This window comes from Podarcis melisellensis (genome assembly GCF_964234715.1).
Source record: "Podarcis melisellensis genome assembly, chromosome: 16".
In the NCBI taxonomy this organism is placed as follows: Eukaryota; Metazoa; Chordata; class Lepidosauria; order Squamata; family Lacertidae; genus Podarcis; species Podarcis melisellensis.
This window is the reverse complement of record NC_138533.1, coordinates 35,717,026-35,737,554: the sequence shown is the minus strand read 5'-3', so window position 1 is coordinate 35,737,554 and position 20,529 is coordinate 35,717,026. Positions and strand designations below refer to the sequence as shown.

Below are 20,529 nucleotides of genomic sequence, written 5' to 3'. Positions count from 1 at the left end.
ACAACAAAAGTAGAGGCAAGCAGAAGTCATAACTAAAGCATTCATGACAGGTGGCCATCCAGCGTCTGCTTAAAAACCTCCAAGGAAGAAGAATACACCATCTCTCATAGGAGCCTGTTCCACCATCAAACACTTCTTACTGTCAGAAAGACAGATTTTTGCATCCTTTTATGTTACACATATGCTGTTTGCTTCTCTGCATCTACACACACACACACACATTGAGTTTCAATCTGTAACGTTTCGCAGTTTTGTGATCAAGTAGCAGCTGATCTATGGAGTGTGTGTGTGTGTATTTGTGTGAATTGTATTGTATGCACACCAGACATTTAAAGCACACAAATTCCCCTGTAGTTTGCCATTCATAGAGCTACTGTTCTAATCACCCTTAGCAAGTTGTAGTTTCTAGTGCAGTAGTTCCAGGAGACTTGTCCATCCACTATAGCATACTGGTATAAATGGCATTTCTGTGCCCTGCTCTGGTTTGCCAGACGCAGCTTAGTTATGCTGGTCACATGACCCGGAAGCTGTCTATGGACAAACACCGGCTACCCGGAAGCTGTCTATGGACAAACACCGGCTCCCTTGGCCTATAGAGCGAGATGAACACTGCAACCCCAGAGTCGTCCACAACTGGACCTAACGGTCAGGGATACCTTTACCTTTATACCACACTGGATTCCACCCAAAGTTACTGAGATGGAGAGAAGCACCTTGTCTGTGCTGTTTGGCACTGTGGAAGGTTTCTAGCAGATATGTAATGTTAAACTCCGATCTTATTCCATTTTCTTGTGTGTTTGTAGGGATCACCTAGAAGCTGCTGGTCACTCATGTACCCTCATAGATATCTCTTCCTGCAAATCCCCGTTGGCAGTTTCAAATCTCATTCCCTCTGAGAACTATGAGGCAGCTCTGGGCATTCATCTTTATAAAGCGGGCAGACTTCTGCAAGGTACTGTGGCTTCTGATTTTGTGTGTATTTCGGGTGTTATTGCCTTTGTTTTCCCATTTGGGAAAAAGCTAAATTTTCCTACAACCTTTTGCATATTTGTACCTGGTAGAAATTGTCTCCTAGAAATTGTCTCCCTGACCTTGTGGCCTCCAAATGTTCTTGCATGACAGACCCCATCAATCCGGCTAACGTTGTTTGTCATCAGTGTTTGGATGCCATTTTGAATCAAGATGGTGGACCAAAACATTGCTTTGGGGTGACTGTCCATTTGGGGACATAGTTTCAGCTACAGATATAGCCATCAAAGTTGACATGAGAGTTCCCAAGATGGGGAAAGCAAACTTCACTATGGTGGCAGACGCCATTTTGAATCAAGAGGGTGGGCCAAAACGTGACTTTGGCATGATGGCACCCATTATTATTTTTTGGCATAGTCTTGGCCACCTCAGTACGTTGTTGCCAAACTCAACATGAGATTTCTTGAGGCGGAGGTGGCAGTCTTTGTCGACATTTGGACACCGGGAGCCATTTTGAATCAAGATGTGACTTTGGCGTGACGTCGCCTGATATTTAGTGTAACAGGTCCAAACTCACAAATCAGTCTATGCGTTTTAAAATTGCAATGTTTTATGGTTTCCACTAATTCCTTGGTAGTGCCAGGCACTACCCATTAGTAGAGCTATGAAGTGTGAGGATGAACTGTGACGTCTGTGTGGCATTGCAGCTAGAGTGGACTAGGGCATGGGAGACCAGGGTTGAAGCTCCACTGGGCAACCTCAGTGGCCATTCACATTCTCTCAGCCTAATCTCCCTTGCAGGGTTCTTGTAAGAATAAAATAGAGAGGGTTGAAGAGTGTGTGCCATCTTGAGCTCCTTTGAGAAAAGGTGAGATATACAAGTATAATAAAAAAACAAACTTTGTGATATAGGATGCCTCCTACTGGGTGGGGAAACCATACAATAATTGGGCAAGCCTGGGTCAGCTAGCTAGAGCATACATCACATGTCCTCCTTCTGATTTATTTTTAACAAGCGTTTATCCGGAATTTAAAAGCAGCCATGTTACTAATTAGTGACCACCCCACTGCTATTTGTTAGTTTAATGAGGTGTAAAACTGCCACTTAATTGTATTTGTTTCCCCACCTTCCAGAGCTTAAAAGAATGTAAAGCTTATTGCTTTGCCATCCTGATCGGTTGCAAGAAAAGAGTGTGTTGGTTGCTGGGGCTCATTCTTTTTTAATTGGCAGAGGGACCAGATCTGAGGAGATGCAAGAGCTTTTGGGTTTTGGATGGAGAGAGTAGGGATCTCTCAGCAGCTAGAGAACCTTACTTGACTCTGGCTGCAATCCCACACACGCTTACTAAGGAGCAAGCCCTGTTGAAACTAGTAGGGCTTACTTTTGAGTTGCATATAGAGATTTGCACTGTAAGGTATGGAACCACAAAACGTAAACTTTAGCTCATTGTTTGACTAGCAGACAGTGCTGAGTTCTGGCTTCTGTCAGGGCAAACAACATTCTAATTGCTGGTTCTAAATGTGTTTTGATGAGGATGTTCATTTATTTGCTGCCCATCTGACTGGGTTACCCTAGACACTCTGGGCAACCTCCAACAAATTAAAATACAGTAAGACATCAAACATTAAAAACTTCCCTATAGTGATGAATTTTAATTATTGTTTTAAACTAGTATTTTTTTTTGTTTTTATGACTTTGTTTTTAAGAGTTATACTTTTAAACATAGTAAGCCACCTCGAATCCCATCTGGGGAGAAAAGTGGGATATAAATATATTGAACAACAACAACAGGAGTAATCAGGCTGGCTCATTTCATAGAAATCTCTTAGAAAGGTACCTGCACATTTTGTTTTGTTACTTTCTAAGAGGGCTAGAGACCCCCCTTTTTTTAAAGTGAAAGCTCAGCATCTAGGGGACATCAACGAAGGCCTTCCTGGGTGTCATGGCACCCATGGCCCATGGTTACCGTGTTTTTATGTAGTTTTGTAGTAGTTTTATGTAGTTTTTCAATTTCATTGTTCTACATGGGACAATGACAATAAAGATATCTATCTTATCTATCTATCTATCTATCTATCTATCTATCTATCTATCTATCTATCTATCATCTAATCTATCTATCTTACCTGCTGTAAAAGCGATATTGGAAGGACACGTGCCAAATACAGGATTTAGTTTTTTTTTAATGGAATCTTTTCTTCATTATCGGAATGTAAAATTCTGATAGGGTGTCCAGACTTGTAACATGTATAATTTGACATTGGGCATAAAATATAACTTAATCATTAGGAGGCCATTGCAAAGGCAGTGTAGGAAGACCAGAAGAAGAAGAAGTCTCGATTAAATTTAATCAAATTAACCCTTTCACCTCTGGGCTTTTTGCAGGCAGCGGGATTCCTTTTGGAATCATCTTTGGTGGAACCGACATCAATGAAGATGCCAAGTGTGACGAAAAGGCCAAAGTGATGGGGAGAGTGTTGGAGGAAGCCAGGTAGAGGAAAGAGCCAGATTCTTAGGCAAAAGAGGATCCTTGGGTAGTAATATAGCCAGTCTATGTTACTCCTTCTTTGCCCTTCTCCCCATCTCGGATATCTTATCCATATTTTTTTTATTATGAGGATGTTGTTGTTTACATGGTGTCTTCCCTCCCTCAGCCTAAATTTACCGCCTTAATTTTGACGCTGGCAGCAGCAGAGCAAAGTGAGAAGGAAATAGAGGGAGGAAATGATAGTTTAAAATGAATAAAAGGGACCCCTAACTATTAAGTCCAGTCGCGGACAACTCTGGGGTTGCGGCACTCATCTCGCTTTACTAGCCGAGGGAGCTGCCGTTTGTCCTCAGACAGCTTCCAGGTCATGTAGCCAGCATGACTAACCACATCTGGCGAACCAGAGCAGCGCACGGAAATGCTATTTACCTTCCCACTGGAGTAAAATACTCACTACAAACAGCTCTCTGTATGAGCACCTTGTGACAAACCATCACGCGATCTGGTTTAATTAATATTTAAGCCAAGGGGGATTTGAGGTTTGCTTAACCCAAATCTGTCCACTGCTTTCCAGCTGAAGAAACAGCGGAATTTGAGTGATGCCGCTCCTTAAACTGTCATGTGATAGGATGTTCAAAGATACAGTTTTTTTGAAGGCAAGGTTTTCTGAATTTTGGCTTCGTGTTGCTAAAATTAGCCGATTACCACAGAGTATCCTGAGTTTGCTGATGAAACAATGTTTGTGCTGCCATTTGGTAGCACATATCTTTGCAAGACGGGGTTTTCAGCTGCTGTGAGGACAAAATGCTGTAGCAGGCTATGTATCGAATGATCTTGGGAGTATGTCTGACAACTGTCTAACCCCCGCATTGACCTACTTGTCGGCAAAATGTGTACTGAATTTTGGAAGATTTAGGACGGGTAAAAGGAAGTCCTTCTTCATGGGGCACATGGCTAAACTCTGGAACTGGCTCCCCCAGGAAGGGGTGGAAGACCATCAACTTGAATTGCTTTAAAAGAGGATTAGACATATTCATACAGGAGAGACCCATTGATGGCTACTACTTCATGATGGATGGGACACGGGTGGTGCTGTGGGTTAAACCACAGAGCTTAGGACTTGCCGATCAGAAGGTTGGCGGTTCGAATCCCCGTGACGGGGTGAGCTCCCGTTGCTTGGTCCCTGCTCCTGCCCACCTAGCAGTTCGAAAGCACGTCAAAGTGCAAGAAGATAAATAGGTACCGCTCCGGCGGGAAGGTAAACGGTGTTTCCGTGCACTGCTCTGGTTCGCCAGAAGCGGCTTAGTCATGCTGGCCACATGACCCGGAAGCTGTACGCCGGCTCCCTTAGCCAATAAAGCGAGATGTGCGCTGCAATCCCAGAGTCGGCCACGACTGGACCTAATGGTCAGGGGTCCCTTTACCTTTACTTCATGATGGATACGTTGTACCTCCACAGTTGGAGACAGCAATGCTTGTAAAATACCCATTGCTGGATGCCACAGGAGGAGAGAGTGTTCATGCGCTTGAATCCTGCTTGCTGATTTCCCACAGTCATCCGGTTGGCCACTGTGAGACCAGGAAATTGGATGAGCCACTGGTCTGATCCAGCAGGGTCCTCTTATGTATTCTCCCATCCCAGTGATACTTCCCCAAATGGGCTTCTTTCATGAACGTTAACTGTTAAAAATATTCATAATTTGTTATAGCTTAACACTGCTAGTATAACTCTATGTTTTTGGAATAATTTTTTATAGCTTATGAAGCAATATCCCACAATCCCATGATTGGTGTTCTTAAATTCCCATTAAAAAAAAAGGTGGATAATGTTGCAAGAACTGTAGATATTTCAACAAATTCCACATTAATGGAGGCGTTAAGTAAATTTATGCGTGGGTGCCTCGAGTAATGGTTATAAAACAGGCAAATGCAGTAAAAAACCTATGAAACCAATGGCTGCTGAAGACCTAAAGTCCAGAATTTGTGTGGCAATAAATCGATGGTTCGCCATACCTAGTAAATTTGGACTTCTGGGCCACCGTACTGAAAAGGTTGGGAACCACAGCTAGAGGAGAGCAGGGCTCTGAAGTTGCTTCAGCAGCCACCAGACTGAGTCCTATTTCCATAGCCGTCAACCGTCCCTTATTTGGTGGGAAAGTCCCATATCCCAGCGCCGTGTTCCACTGCTGTCCCTTATTGATGATGTCCCTTAAGTTTCCCGGGTTTCAAAGGAAGCAACTCCTCTCCCTCCCTACCTGCCAGCCAGAGAGGAGGGAGGCTCCAACTGTGTTCCTTGGCTGTGTTGCTCACCCAATAAGGAGCCTAAGAACAACTGGGGGGTGGAGCTTGCATGCTTTGTGCCGATCAAATCAGCCACGTTGCCTGGGGACTCGCCTTTGCTCAGCGCTTCCCAGCGGAGAGGTGACGGTGGTTTTCCTTGCTGCATCCCCTTTGCCGGGTTGCTGCGCTGTGGGAACCACCGCTTGAGGCTTCGTTAGGCTGCTGGCTGGGCTTTCTGCCTTTGGCTCGGAGGGGCTCAGAAGTTGAACATACCTGTGCTTGGAAAATCCGGGTTGACGCGAACGGTTTAATGGCGGATTCCCTCCGAGCTCCGGAGGGAATCGGCTCCATCGAGGACGGGTCTTGCCGCGCCGGCGACGCGGGGACCCTTAGAAACCACAGGTGCTGATACCTGTGGACCTGGTGACTCGGTGGGCACCTTAAGCGCCCTCCTCGACAGTCGAAGAGCCTTTTTAAAGGCTGCGGAGAAGGTCTGAGGAGTGGCGTGGCGCTGAGAGTCGACCGCTACCTCGGTGGAGCGAAGCCGCAAGCCATTGCCGGAGAGCGTCAACTTTCTTCCTGACATTTGGACTGAAACAAATACCCTCGTGAGTAAAACGAAATTTGGATTTTAAAAGAAATTAATCCTTATAATTTGGCGAACGGGGGGGGCTGTGTCAAAAGGAAGTCCGCACCCCCCCCCCTGCATGTACGATCTGAAGCAAGGAGCGAAAGCCTAAGATCGGATTTAAAAGATCTTCTTTTTGTCTTTTGGGACTGATAAAAGATTCCATCAATTTGGGAAAACAAGCTTTTTTTGTCTTTTTAAGTTGTGCTGGAGGAAGAGGTGTATCTGGAAAATTTTTGGGAACCCCCACTCGGGATCCGGGAGTGCCCCGCATTAGCCTAGCCTGAAAGAAAGGGAGTTTGACAGCTGTCATCTGAGCTGTCAAACAGCAGAATCAAGACAAGAACTGTATCTTTATATCTCTCTGATCTAAAGGTGTTACATTTAACCAGAAGTGGTTGGAAATTAAGTAACAACAAGTAACAACAAAGTAATAGACTGTTGGTAAAGGGAAAAAAATGGTAATCCCCCTAGGGGAAACCAGAGACATTACAATGGCTGCAGAAGGAAAATTACAAGCAGAAATAGAAAGAGCCCTTTTACTCGTGGGAATTCTACAAGAGCAAGAGATAGCTATGGACAAACAGCTCACGACTTTGATTTCAAAAACAAGTAACTCTATTGATGGAACTGAGGATTTGACCTTGAAAGATTCTGCAGCTGAACTGGAAAAAGTTTCTTTGAAGTTGGAGGACAAGGAGTCTGGAGGGCAAAAAGTACAGGAACAGGACTTCATGCAGCAAGGGGACAGAGAAGTTTTTTGGACTATGGATTTTGAAAAGAGAAAAGTAAAGGAGGAAGTTTTTGGACACTATAGATGGGAAGCTGAAATAATGAAGAAATATAACTGGGACTTCCTCCTCTTTTCTGGCACTGGTGAATGTGATTTAAGGGAACATCTGGCAGAACCCCTGCAGCAAGTCTTTTCAACTAGGATTGATTGGAGAGAAGGTGAAGAGACCGCACTAGACATCCCTCGAGAGCTGAAGATCAATAAGAAGGATTATCAACAAAACAGGCAGAGAGAGACTCAAATGGTGTTAGAAGCCTCAGATGTGAGGAATCCGGGCTAGGAGTTATATAAGAGGGCAGATATCTAGGAAGGGACAGATATCCGGACAAGGAGGGAGGGGGAAAAATAGAAAGTTCTAAAACTATTTTATGACTTTTGGGTTTTATAATTTTGACTTATATTTTAATATGAAAATGGGGAAATTTATGGTATAAGAACCTTGATCGATCTTAGAAAAAGAATCTATATAAGAAAATGGGATAAATAAGTTGGGCCTAACAAAGGGAATTAAGTTCAAATATAATAAGAAGAGGTTTAAGGAATGAAACAAGAACTTGCTGAATCAAGTTTGATAATTGGGATGCATGGGTGGGGGTGGGGGGAAGTCAATGAAAGAGGGTTATGAAAGAATCTATTTGTGTTTATTTCTTTCTTCTCTCTTTTCTCTTTTTCTTTTTTTCCTTTCTTCTTTTTTTCCTCTTTGTTTTGTATTAAAATTTGAAAATTCAATAAAAATTATATTAAAAAAAAAAAAAAAAAAAAGAAAATCCCTTATTTTGGCTGCTGATCCCTTATTTTCAAGGCTGCTGGTCCCTTATTTTCAAATCTGTAAGTTGACAGCTATGCCTATTTCTACACTGACTGGCAGCAACTCTCTAGGCTTTCATGACATGTGTCTGTCTGGAAATGCTGGGATCTTCTGCATGCAGAGCATATGTTCTACCAGTGAGACACGGCCCTTTCCTTTCCAGCAACTGAGCGTGGGGTGCCAGTACAAACTGACTGGCGGAACTGTGTGATTTACCTGCTACATATTCTGCCAAATTCTGTAAGGGTGGGGAGGTGGGAGAAGAAGCTCATTCAGCTTCATAAAGGAGCATGCCATTGTTCCATTTTATTTTATTTTAATCAAACTCTTCTTAAATGTTGGTGATTCTCCCTGAGGGCATATTTTTTAATTTGGCAGTCTTATCACTGGACAGGCCATGAGCCACAGTTTCCCTCCCACTCAAGAACGCGATAGATGGGAAATACAATTTGCACTGAAAAGAAATTGGAGCAAGGTGTTTGAGCGAAAGTCCATGTCTTTGGCCAAGTTTTTGATCATCTTTAAAGCTATTGGGTTTTAGCATAGGCTGTCTAGTGTGACAATTAACCTCCTGAGAAAAGCCTGAGGCCAAACAGCCTCTGCTTATTTCAAAACATTAGGCAAACCTTATAGAATCAGAGGAAGAAGCTGTCTTGTACTGAATTTGCCCATTTGGCTCCGTATTGCCTGCACGGACTGGCAAGGTTTCCAGCAGGAAATCTTTCCCAGCCCCAGCGGCAGATGCCATTGGGAAATGAACCTGGGGCCAGTGGCGTAGCGTGGGGGGTGCAGGGGGGGCGGCTGCACCGGGCGCAACTTCTGGGGGGGGTGCACTCGCACTCGCAGCTCTCTGCCCCTACCTGGCTCACTCACTCTCTCTCACTGCAGTGCTGGCTGTGCGAATCCGATCCGAGCCGCCGAGTCGCCGCCCACTGTGGAGGGGGTGGGTGCCAGGCGTGCGGTGTGGAGAGAGAGCGAGGGACTATCTGGGGGAGGGACAGTGCAGTGGCCACCCAGCGCAGCGCTGAGCGCGGGAGAGAACCACACCAGACCAGACCAGGCAGCAGCAAGAAGAAGCTGGCAGTGGTGGCAGGTTAGGGGTTAGGGGGTGCAAATTACTTGCCTTGCCCCGGGTGCTGACAACCCACGCTACGCCACTGCCTGGGACTTCCTGCATGCAAGACAGGTGTTTTGCCCCTGAGCTATGGCCCTTACGCAAAGCACAAGCAAAATAAAAAAGAGGGGTCAAAGCAGAATGCCAGCAGAAAGTAAAGAACATATGAAAGAACGAGGAAAGCAAAAGAGAAGTCTGTATACAAGTGTGTGTGTCTAAAACAGAGTTTTCCAAACTTTTCATGTTGATGACGCACTTTTTTAGATATGCATCATTTCACGACACAGTAATTCAGTTTTCATAGAATCATAGAGTTGGAAGAGACCACAAGGGCCATCGAGTCCAACCCCCTGCCAAGCAGGAAACACCATCAGAGCACTCCTGACATATGGTTGTCAAGCCTCTGCTTAAAGACCTCCAAAGAAGGAGACTCCACCACACTCCTTGGCAGCAAATTCCACTGTCGAACAGCTCTTACTGTCAGGAAGTTCTTCCTAATGTTTAGGTGGAATCTTCTTTCTTGTAGTTTGGATCCATTGCTCCGTGTCCGCTTCTCTGGAGCAGCAGAGAAGTTTTGCTAGTTTTACTAGCAAACCGGAGGTTAAACTAAGCCCTTTCCAGCCCTGCGAGGAACGTGGGAAGCGTTCGCACAACACAACTACACACTGCAGCCGACACACTAATGTGGCACGACAAACAGTTTGGACAGCTCTGATCTAAATCATTGGGTCCTGATTTGACCTCCCTTTGTTCTCACTGCCTCTAGGTTTGCAGTGTCCTTCACAGAGCCAATGAAGGAAGCAGCTGCAGTGTATTGGGTACGTAATTATGGCATTTTCAGTCGTTGCCCTAAAATGTGGGTTTGTGGGGACTCTGTGGCCCTCAGCTGTTGCTGGACTACAACTCCCATCATCCTTGGGCGTTGGCCACCTGGTCAGATGGATGGGTGGCTCCTGGTGGAGAAAATGGTTGCTGCTGGTTGCTGGAAACAGAGCAATACCATGAAGATCACGGGTCCATCTAGAGTGGTCTATGTGGACTTGGAATCGTAGAAATGGAGAGTTGAAAGGGAGCCCCAGAGCCATTTAAAGCAAGCCAGGGTGAACATGCCAGGGTGAACATGTCTGAGGCTCATGGCTCTTCAGGTACACAACATCAAACCGAGGTTTAGGGTTGCCTGTTGACTGGTCTACTGGCTTTTGTATGCAGTGGCTATAAAACACGTCTGACACAAAGAGGGATTTGGTTTAGAGAGCCCTAGAGAAGGCAGATTTACTTTCCATATAAATACAGTATTTGATAGCAATCACAGACAGGGCTTTAATTTATTTTGATACAGTCGAAAAACCCTACTCCAGATAAGTACACTCTTCCTCTATGATTCTCTGCCTTCAACACAAATTACGCCTCCTTTTGTTGGCAACCGTCCTCTCCCCATCAAACTGCAACCTTCATTATTCCTTCTTGTTTTATTCCCCACCTCCCACTCATTCCAAGAGGCTACACACACACACACACACACACACACACACACACCTTTCTCTGTGCAACAGACACTTGCTAGGGGATGCTATGAGATGTTGCTGGTATGTTAGCATTTATTTTTTAAGGGCTGCTTTTGAGCTAAGCTGGTAACTGTGTCAAATTACAAAGCTGGTTGATGGAGACCATAAATAGCAAGTAAAGTTCTTTTTCAAGCTTCCCGTTCTCCGAATGCTCCTGAGCTTGCTCTGGCGCTCCTTTCTAGAAGGAGCCAAACCCGTTTGAAATTCTCTTCTTTGGGATGCACTTACAGGGGGTCAACAAACCTTTCTGACCTATGTACACATTTGCAAACCAGAGGAGCTGTCTTGCCCACATATTCACAACACAACCAAGCAGCCATTTCAGCTTATTTTGTTGGCTGCAGCAGAATGCTTCTTTCAAGACTCATTTTAGCACGGGGGGGGGGGGGGGGACGACACCCTTTGGGTGGAGGGAAGGCCTCTGTGGGGCACATTCCGTGGGCACCAGATTGGTGACCCCTGCAAAGTTTTCACTGTCAACATTCTGATGCCAATGGTGAGCTTTTTCTTTATATTTTTTTTCTGAATATTTTATGCCTCATCTTTAAGGGTAAAACCCTCACAATTTTTAACTTTAAAAACAAAAGATCTATAGAGCCTTTCAAGAGTGAAATCTTCCCCCAGGCCATTCACATATTGTATCAATGTGCAACCGTAAAATACGAAAAATATCACCAATGAAAATGATCTCTTGTTTTGGTAGAACGTAGTCCCACATTCTTAAAAGTAGCCACCAGATGTTTGGAAGATGGATGGGGAAAATATTAGAAAAACAGCAAAAGTCCTTCGGAAGAACCTCCACCACAGCCTTGGGGCCACTCTGGAAAAGGTCCTGCTCCTAACAATATCTGATGTCATCACATTGACAATTGAAAAATGCTCTGAGCAGGAAGCCAACATCTCCATTGCAGAGGGAGGTAAAGAAAGCAACCATTTTTAAGTGCTGAATCTTAATCTCCTTCTGCAGATATTTTAGGGAGAGTGGTTTCTGAAACACAACCATTTCGTGTATGGATGTGTACTGTAAATATTTTCTCACCTTTGCTTTGCTTAGTTAAATTAACTTGGTTTCCCTTCATGCCTCTGTTTTTAAGCCTCGTGCCAGGAACAAAATATATGTTCAAGCTCAAGGTAAGTGTTATAAGTTTCCTATTTCTGCAGAGAAAAACTAAATCATGGGTGGGTGGGGTTTAAGAATCATGGCCATCTTCTTTTTCTTAGATATATAAAATTTATGATTTTCAGGTTTATGCATTTCAATAATTTTACAGTCATTTTAAAATTTCAAAACTTGACTTCCTTCCTCCTCTTTCATTTTTTAAAAAATATTTTCTGCATATCCAAATTAGCTTAATTTGATCATTTATTCATCTGCTTTAAATATATACTCAAACTGCAGGTTATTACTATAATCCTGCCAACATTCTTATCTGTTTACAATTTGTTTGTAAATATTCAATAAACCATTTCCATTCTTTTATAAAAAAAGTTTGTTATCTTGATTTCTTATTTTTATGGTAAGTTTCACCATTTCTGCATATTTCATAAGTTTTTGTATCCATTCTTCTTTCACTGGGACTTCTTCTTCTTTCCATTTTTGGGCAAGTAACATTCTTGCCGCCGTAGTCGCATACATAAATAAATTTCTGTACAGTTTGGGTAGTTCTGTCCGTATAATTCCCAAAAGGAAAGCTTCTGGGTTGTTTCCTCCCCAAAATGTTATTTTAAACATCTTTTTCAATTCACCATATATCATTTCACAGTAAGCTTTAACCCTCCTACAAGGCCACCACATATTATAAAAAGAACCTTCTTTCTCTTTACATTTCCAACACTTATTTGATTTTGATTTATACGTTTTTGCCAGTTTACTTGGTGTTAGATACCATTGAGATACCATTTTCATATAATTTTCTCTTAGACCATAATATGCTGTAAATTTTATATCTGTATTCCATATTGTGGAATCATGGCCATCTTCACACACCCTTGAATGTTTGTGCCTGGGTGAGACATGTCCTTGAACTCTCATTGTGCCTTTTGCTTGCTTGGTTAGAGGCTAGAGAGGGGTGTTTGGATGCCTGTACAGTGGAACCTCTACTTATGGACATAATCCGTTCCGGCGGTCCATCTGCTGGTCGAAACAGTATGCTAGAAGAGGCATCTTGTGTGCATGCGCATTAGGCAGTAGCACGCTTCTGCGCACGCACAGATGGCAAAAGCCGCTTCCGCGCATGCACGAATCGCGGCAAACCTGGTGTTTACTTCCGGGTTTGCCGCAGACGCAACTTGGAATGTCCGCAAGACAAGGCGTATGTACCGTAAGTTGAAGCTCCACTGTAGAAGCTAGCCCCTTGTATAAAGGTGAAGTTTGTGCCTGTTGCTCCACCCACATTTGCCTTTGGCCACGCTTACCGCTGGCATACATGTGGGCCTTGCAAGGTTTCCCAGAGCAGAATTCGGCCCTCAGGGCTGAAAAGTGTTCCCCACCCCTGAACTCTGCCTCTGAACGATGCCCAGGCCAGGAGATGCTGGAATAGCCGATCACATAAAAGGTGTCATGAAGAGAGGAGGCGTTAAGGATGCCTCTGTTGATGGCTGGAATAGCATTTCAAATTTTAGTGACAATGAAATCCCCATCTTCACGCACTTGGAAGAGTAACTATGGCAAGGACAGCCAACATGGCTTCTTCCAGATGCGGCTGGATTGCGGCTGCCGCCATCCTTAACCATTGGCCATGTTAGCTAGGGCTGATGGGAGTTGGGAATCCAACAGGCTCTGGAGGGATACTGGTTCCCTAACTCTTACCTACAAGCCCCAGTGCATTGAATGGTTTTTGGAAGGGAAGAGGAATGCCACTAAAATGGATGACGCTTGCCTGCCATGGATTGCTTTCCATGAATTATTTAATGCACGTCTGCTTGTTTTTATGATTATTATCAGGAATTGTGACCACCTGCAACGCTTCTTTCAACTGGAAGAGATTTCTGCAGGCTGAAGGTAAAAAGAAAGCAAACCAACCCCATTCCCAGTCTCCTCGCTCTGTCCTATCTGTCCTTGTGTCAGGGCAAGTCCTGGGAGCAGGTCAGCAATGACTCACAAGGTGTCAGCGAAGTTTTATTCGAAAAACAAAACAGGCCTAGTGAGCACAGAAACTCTTCCCAGTAGATCTTGTCCCAAGGAGGCAGTTGCAAGGTCCCTGCCTTCCCACCACTCTATCAAGTCTCCTCCTCCCCCAGGTCCTTCCCAAGCAGTCTCTTCTCCACCCTCTTCATACCTCTTCAGGTACTCAGAGACCAGGGGCGAGGGGAGCTAGTTGCAGCAGTAGAGGGAGACCCCCCTGTCTTCTTCAGCAGCCTGCCTGACCTCTGCCTATTTACAAAAATGCAAACGCAACACGCTGGCTAGTAACTGTTAGTAAATATATAATCGGTATGACATCATTCAAAATATACAAATAAGCCACTATATAATCATACAACACATCTCACAAAATATATAAGTAACTGCAAGTTGTTATGTGTATCAGAGTCAAACAAAGATTCAAACAACCAATGAACAGCAAGAAACGCCAAACCGTCTCCCAATAATAATAATAATAATAAAAATAATAATAAATTTATTATTTATACCCCGCCCATCTGGCTTAGTTTCCCCAGCCACTCTGGGCGGCTTCCAATTGAGAGAAGCCAGCAGTGGTGTAGTGGTTAAGAGCTGTGGACTCGTAATCTGGGGAACTGGGTTCACGTCTCTGCTCCTCCACATGCAGCTGCTGGGTGACCTTGGGCTAGTCACACTTCTCAGAAGTCTCTCAGCCTCACTCACCTCACAGAGTGAGTGTTGTGGGGGAGGAAGGGAAAGGAGAATGTTAGCCACTTTGAGACTCCTTAGGTAAAGGTAAAAGGACCCCTGACCATTAGGTCCAGTCGTGGCCGACTCTGGGGTTGCGGCATTCCATCTTGCTTTATTGGCCAAGGGAGCCGGCATACAGCTTCCGGGTCATGTGGCCAGCATGACTAAGCCGCTTCTGGCGAACCAGAGCAGCGCACGGAAATGCTGTTTAGCTTGCCGCCGGAGCGGTACCTGTTTATCTACTTGCACTTTGATGTGCTTTTGAACTGCTAGGTTGGCAGGAGCTTGGACAGAACAATGGGAGCTCACCCCGTCGCGGGGATTTGAGCCACCGACCTTCTGATCGGCAATCCCTAGGCTCTGTGGTTTAGACCACAGCACCACCCGCATCCCATTTAGGCACCTAATAGGTATCTAAAGCAGTTGCGAGGACTGGAGGTCCCCTCCTTCCCACAGCTCTCTTAAGTCTCTTCCTCCCCTTCTGAGGAGCCAGTGTGGTGTAGTGGTTAAGAGCTTTGGCCTCATAATCTGGTGAACCGCGTTCGCGTCTCCGCTCCTCCACATGCAGCTTCTGGGTGACCTTGGGCCAGTCACACTTCTCTGAAGTCTCTCAGCCCCACTCACCTCACAGAGCGTTTGTTGTGGGGGAGGAAGGGAAAGGAGATTGTTAGCGGCTTTGAGACTCCTGAAGGGGAGTGAAAGGTGGGGTATCAAATCCAAACTACTACTACTACTACTACTACTATTCTTCTTCTTCTTCTTCTTCTTCTTCTTCTTCTTCTTCTTCTTCTTCTTCTTCTTCCTCCCTTGGGGGTTCCCCACTACCCTTCTGCATCCAGTACAGGTGCCGAATCCTTGAGTGCACAGGTTAGAGCAGGTTGTGCAAAGTCCTGGACAGGAAACAGGGTCTCCAAACCGTGTGGTTCCTGGGTGACTCGAATGGCTCTAAACTTTGCTGTTACAGATAAGTAGCCGTGTTGGTCTGCCATAGATACACTCTGAAGAAGTGTGCATGCACACGAAAGCTCATACCAAGAACTAACTTAGTTGGTCTTTAAGGTGCTACTGGAAGGAATTTTTTTTGTCTAAACTTTGCTGTTACCCCTGTGTAGGCCAGCTAAATTGGCGAAACAAATTGAAAACTTGTTTCTGAATGGATCTTTTCAGGCCCCTAGTTGAAATTCCCTTCTTCTTCTTCTTTTCATCCCGAGTTTTCATAATTAATGTCCATAACCTTCATTTAAGTAGCGCAAAACAAAGCTCCTTTTGAGAGAGCCTGAATTGAAAGCTAAACAGAGGCCGTCTCTTCTGAGTCCGCGACAGCTCCAACTAGCAATGGCGGAAATTGATTTTTCTCCCTCTAAACCACAGTGAAAATAGTGTCGGGAGGGAGGGAGGGAGCGTGAGCTGGTGCCAGCTTTTCATCCAGCGATTTCTTTAAAAAACAGAAATGGTGTAGTTTTTTTTAAAAAAAGCATAAATAGATAAAATCCTCCCTGAAATGTATGTGTCTGCAAACTGAAGGGAGTTCACTCACTAGTCTGAATAATCTCCACGCAACCTTTCCAAGAAGGCCTAGATGAAATAATGATTTCTGAGGGGGTAGAGAGTATGCGTCAGTATTAATCAATAGGGCTTGCTTGGTCCATGTTTCAGTCATTTATTGCAGCAGTAGTCAACATGGTGCCCTCCACATGTTGTTGGGCTTAGAACTCCCAACAGCCTTGGTTACAATGGCCAGTTGAGGCCTTAGAATCATAGAATTGTCGAGTTCAAAGGGACCAAGGGGGTCATCTAGTCTGACCCCTGCAGCGTAGGAATCTTTGATGCTACGTGGGGCTCAAACCCACAACCCTGAGATTAAGAGTCTCATGCTATCCCAGGTCTTCCCTGGATGGTGGACAATAGGCGTGTAGTCCCAACAAAATTGCAAGGCTCTGTGTGGGTTACCCTCGATTTATAGTCTATGCTATGAGACTCTCTGTAGGCTGAGCTGACTTTAGAAGTAGGGGCAGAAAGTAGACACAATGTTGGGGTGGCTGTGGAGATTTGTGCACACATTCTGTTTGTGTGGGATGCAGGTGGCGCTGTGGTCTAAACCACAGAGCCTAGGACTTGCCGATCAGAAGGTCGCGGTTCGAATCCCCACGACGTGGTGAGCACCTGTTGCTCGGTCCCTGCTCCTGCCAACCCAGCAGTTGGAAAGCACATCAAAATGCAAGTCGATAAATAGGTACTGCTCCAGCGGGAAAGTAAATGGTATTTCAGTGCACAACTCTGGTTTTGCCAGAAGCGACTTAGTCAAGCTGGCCACATGACCCGGAAAAACTGCGGACAAACGTCGGCTCCCTCGGCCAGTAAAGCGAGATGAGCGCCGCAACCCCACAGTCGTTCGCAACTGGACTTAACTGTCAGGGATCCTTTACCTTTTTACCTGTTTGTGTGCCCCAGTACAAGTGGCCACATTTACTTCTATGCACACCCACCTGTACTATGCACCCCCCAGTGAATATGCCCTACTTTTCCCATATAGTGAAACATCAGGAAGAGGTGGGGGGGCAGTCCAGCCTCCCCATGCAATGATGAGTTCCATAGTATAAGTGCAGCCACATAGATTTCCCAACTTTTCTTCTGTAGAGGTGGTACATATGAGAGTCCCCAATGGGAACATGGGGCACTCCCTAATAATAATAATCATAAATTTTATTTATACCCCGCCCTCCCCAGCCAGAGCTGGGCTCAGTAAAATCACAGTAAAAAACATAATGGGGGGGACCAATTTAAAATACAGGTTAAAATGCAATTTAAAATGCAGCCTCATTTTAAAAGTAGTCCATAAATCAAAACCATAAGGGGAGGGAAACATAAGGGCCAGACTGAGTCCAAACCAAAGGCCAGGCAGAACAGCTCTGTCTTGCAGGCCCTGCGGAAAGATGTCAAGTCCTGCAGGGCCCTAGTCTCTTGTGATAGAGCATTCCACCAAGTTGGGGCCAGTACTGAAAAGGCCCTGGCCCTAGTTGAGAGCAATCTAACCACCTTGCGACTTGGTCCAAAATGTTGTCATTTGTGGACCTTAAGGTCCTCCGCGGGGCATATCAGGAGAGGCGGTCCCGTAGGTACACGGGTCCAAGGCTGCACAGGGCTTTAAAGGTCAAAACCAGCACCTTAAACTTATAGTGAGTTAGACCACTGATCCATCTAGCATAGGATGTTCTGCACCAGTGGTGGTGTTGGACTCCAACACCCATCTGCCCCAGGGGCCCTGGCCGATGATCACAGATGGCAGGAGTTCTAATCGAACAATAGTTGGAAGGCCACAGGTTCCTCAGCCCTGATCTACTGTGGACTAGCATAGGTTCTCCAGGGTTCCAGGCAGGAATTTTTCTCAGTGCTACCTGGAGATTAAACCCAGGTCCTTCTTCATACTAAGCAAACACTCTCTCTGAGCTACAGCTCTTCTCTTGCTTCTGGAGCGGAAATTATATTAAGGCACAATCCAGGCACTAACTAACTTAGCTTTGACAAGTTGGCAGCATCTTTTTATTAAAGTAATCATATTTCCCTCCCAAATTTCTCTGCTTCCCTGAAGCCCTCCCGAGGCATCTAATGTACATACATAAAACATTAAAGCCAAAACATTTTATTCCAATAAAACTAAGCCCTATAAAAATAATAAATTTCATAGCTGAGCACAGTGCTTGTATAATGTGCATCTAAATTGTTTAGGGCAGAAATGGGGACCTCCAGATGTTGTAGGACTCCAACTCCCATGACCCCCCCAGCCAGCATGGCCAAAGGGATGACCATTCCTTTAATCTCTCCCCCAACCCTCCTGCTTTAATTACCTTGTTATTTTAATGAGATTCTTTTATAGTGCCTTTTAATTTGGATGATTTATCTCATGATGCTTGTGTCAATGGCTTTTATACTTGTGAACCCCAAGGGTCATCTAGTCCAATGCAGGAATCTCAACTAAAGCATCCAAGACTGGTGGCCATCCAACCTCTGCTTAAAAAAACCCAATGAATGAAGTCCACCAACTCCCAAGGGAGTCCATTCCACTATCGAACAGCTCTTACTTTCAGAAAGTTCTTCCTGGTATTTAGTTGAATCGCCTTTCTTGTACCTTGAAGTCATTGGCTCTTGTCCTCCCTTCCAGAGCTTGCTCCACCTTGTTGATTAACAAGTTTCCATACCACAGTGTAGTGGTCCTACGTGGTTTTTGTTGTTGTTTATCCTTTACGTTGGGCTCAAGCACACAGAATTTTATCAGGTCAGATGCGATAATTCAGGCGTTGGGTCATAGTTCCCCAGGGTGTGGCCGGGTGGACAGGAATGGTGCAACCTCCTAGATCTGGTCGGTGTCAATGCGAAACTACTGAGGAGTTTCGTCATGGAAAAACAGCGGAGCATAAACGGCAGCTCACAAAATGAAGTCTGAAATACTGGTTTATTTCAGTAAAGCCTCCTCACCCGAAACGACAACGAACTAGCAAAGGATTCTCTTGCCATCAGCAGAGGATTGGCTAGGGTTGCGAGGGCGATTTTCAGTATTTCACTCTGGGGAAGTTTAAAGGAAAAACATTTTAGCAGCCCACTCATCAATCCCGGCTCACAGAGTGTGCAGCCTCCTTTCCATTACGAATGAACTGCGAGTGCTCAATTGCTTTATCACGGCGGCAAATGTGTGTCATTATTCAGAAGCAGTGTCCAATTCTTAAATTGAGCATTGTGAGGTTATTTTGTTCCCAGTAAATCATAGCGCGTGTCTGGGAACGAAAAGAATAAAAATGGATAATTTTCAGAAGCTGGATGATTTGTCTCTGGGGAGCTCTGCCTGGATGATGATTGGCTCCCGAATCTGGCTGTTTTGTGTGATTAAAGGAACCGGCAACAGAAGAATGGAGAAAAGGGTACAGGGGTTTGTGGGGGTGGGGAGATCCCAAATGTGCATATATTACTTCCAGTGGCACCGCATACAGCAAAAATAGACACAGAGATGTCTGAGGGCATGTGGGCCTTCTAAATTACTTACAGATGAAATGCATGATCATCAGATTCACGTGGCTTTTTTGTTTCCTGGCAGTAGAGCAGCTGCTTTCATACCAGGCATCTCCAGGTAGCATTGGAACATTCTCCATGTCTGAAACCCTGGAGAGACATTGGTAGTCAGTGTAGACCCAGGAGTGGGCAACCTGGGGCCCAGGAGCTCAGTTCAGCCCTCCATGTTTTTCTTTCAAGTCCTGGAGACTCATCTCAGGCCACGGCTCCACTGCTGTAGTGCCTCTTGCTCACCTGGGTGAGGGATGGAGAGAGGCAGGGCTTTGCATGCAGGTATAGGCACCTTAGACTTCTGCATGGCGACAATGTAGTTGGTGCTGGAATGTATTAGTTCAGTTTAAATGAAGTTCACTGAATTAGTTCAGCAATCTCTGAACGTCACCCGAAAGCAGCTCCTGTTATTGCCATGAATTAAGTTCATTTGGACGTAGAACCTGGAACGATCCTTTGTTTGTCTTCAAGTTCATTCTCCTTAAAAAACAACAACAACCTGTTGAAGGCTCTTTGGGCCTTTAAACTTTAAAGATCTTGATTGTTGGGGAAAATGTGTGTGCTTTGATGTGTTTTCAGTCTTCTTAAGTATGTTTTATGTTCCAGCCCACTGTTAAGATGAGGATGCTGGACTAGATGGGACACTGGCCTGATTCGCCAGCTTTTCTTACGTTCTTTCCTTCATAAGTGTGTCAAACCTCTCAAGAAGTCCCAGTTTGCAGCACCTAAAATGGTCACAGCAATCTGCCACAAGTATGACTTTTCCCAACCATGTAATGGAAGGACCTAAGTTTTAGAAGTGGTGGGAAACCTTATGAGAAATTGATCAAAAAGCTTATTTTGGTACTGCTGGGGGTGGGGAGTCTTTTGGAGTTGAAAACACCAGAACATAAAACAACCGACATGGTCCAAGGTAGAATTCTCAGCAAGGTGCCCTCCTCTCACTTTTGTAGATGTTCAGTGAACACTTTGAAATAT

General features: G+C 44.9%; 1 protein-coding gene across 2 annotated transcripts in view; it reads left to right on the top strand.

Moving 5' to 3' along the window:
- GLT1D1 (glycosyltransferase 1 domain containing 1) overlaps positions 1 to 20,529 on the top strand; it is a 59,684-nt gene that overhangs the window by 1,158 nt on the left and 37,997 nt on the right. Inside the window, exons 2-6 of one of the 2 annotated variants that reach the window (XM_081893433.1) lie at positions 804 to 952; positions 3,356 to 3,461; positions 9,848 to 9,899; positions 11,741 to 11,777; positions 13,591 to 13,647. In XM_081893433.1, the coding sequence (XP_081749559.1) occupies positions 804 to 952; positions 3,356 to 3,461; positions 9,848 to 9,899; positions 11,741 to 11,777; positions 13,591 to 13,647 (401 nt within the window). The remainder of the gene's footprint in view (positions 1 to 803; positions 953 to 3,355; positions 3,462 to 9,847; positions 9,900 to 11,740; positions 11,778 to 13,590; positions 13,648 to 20,529) is intronic. The other variant, XM_081893434.1, reaches the window with a different exon arrangement.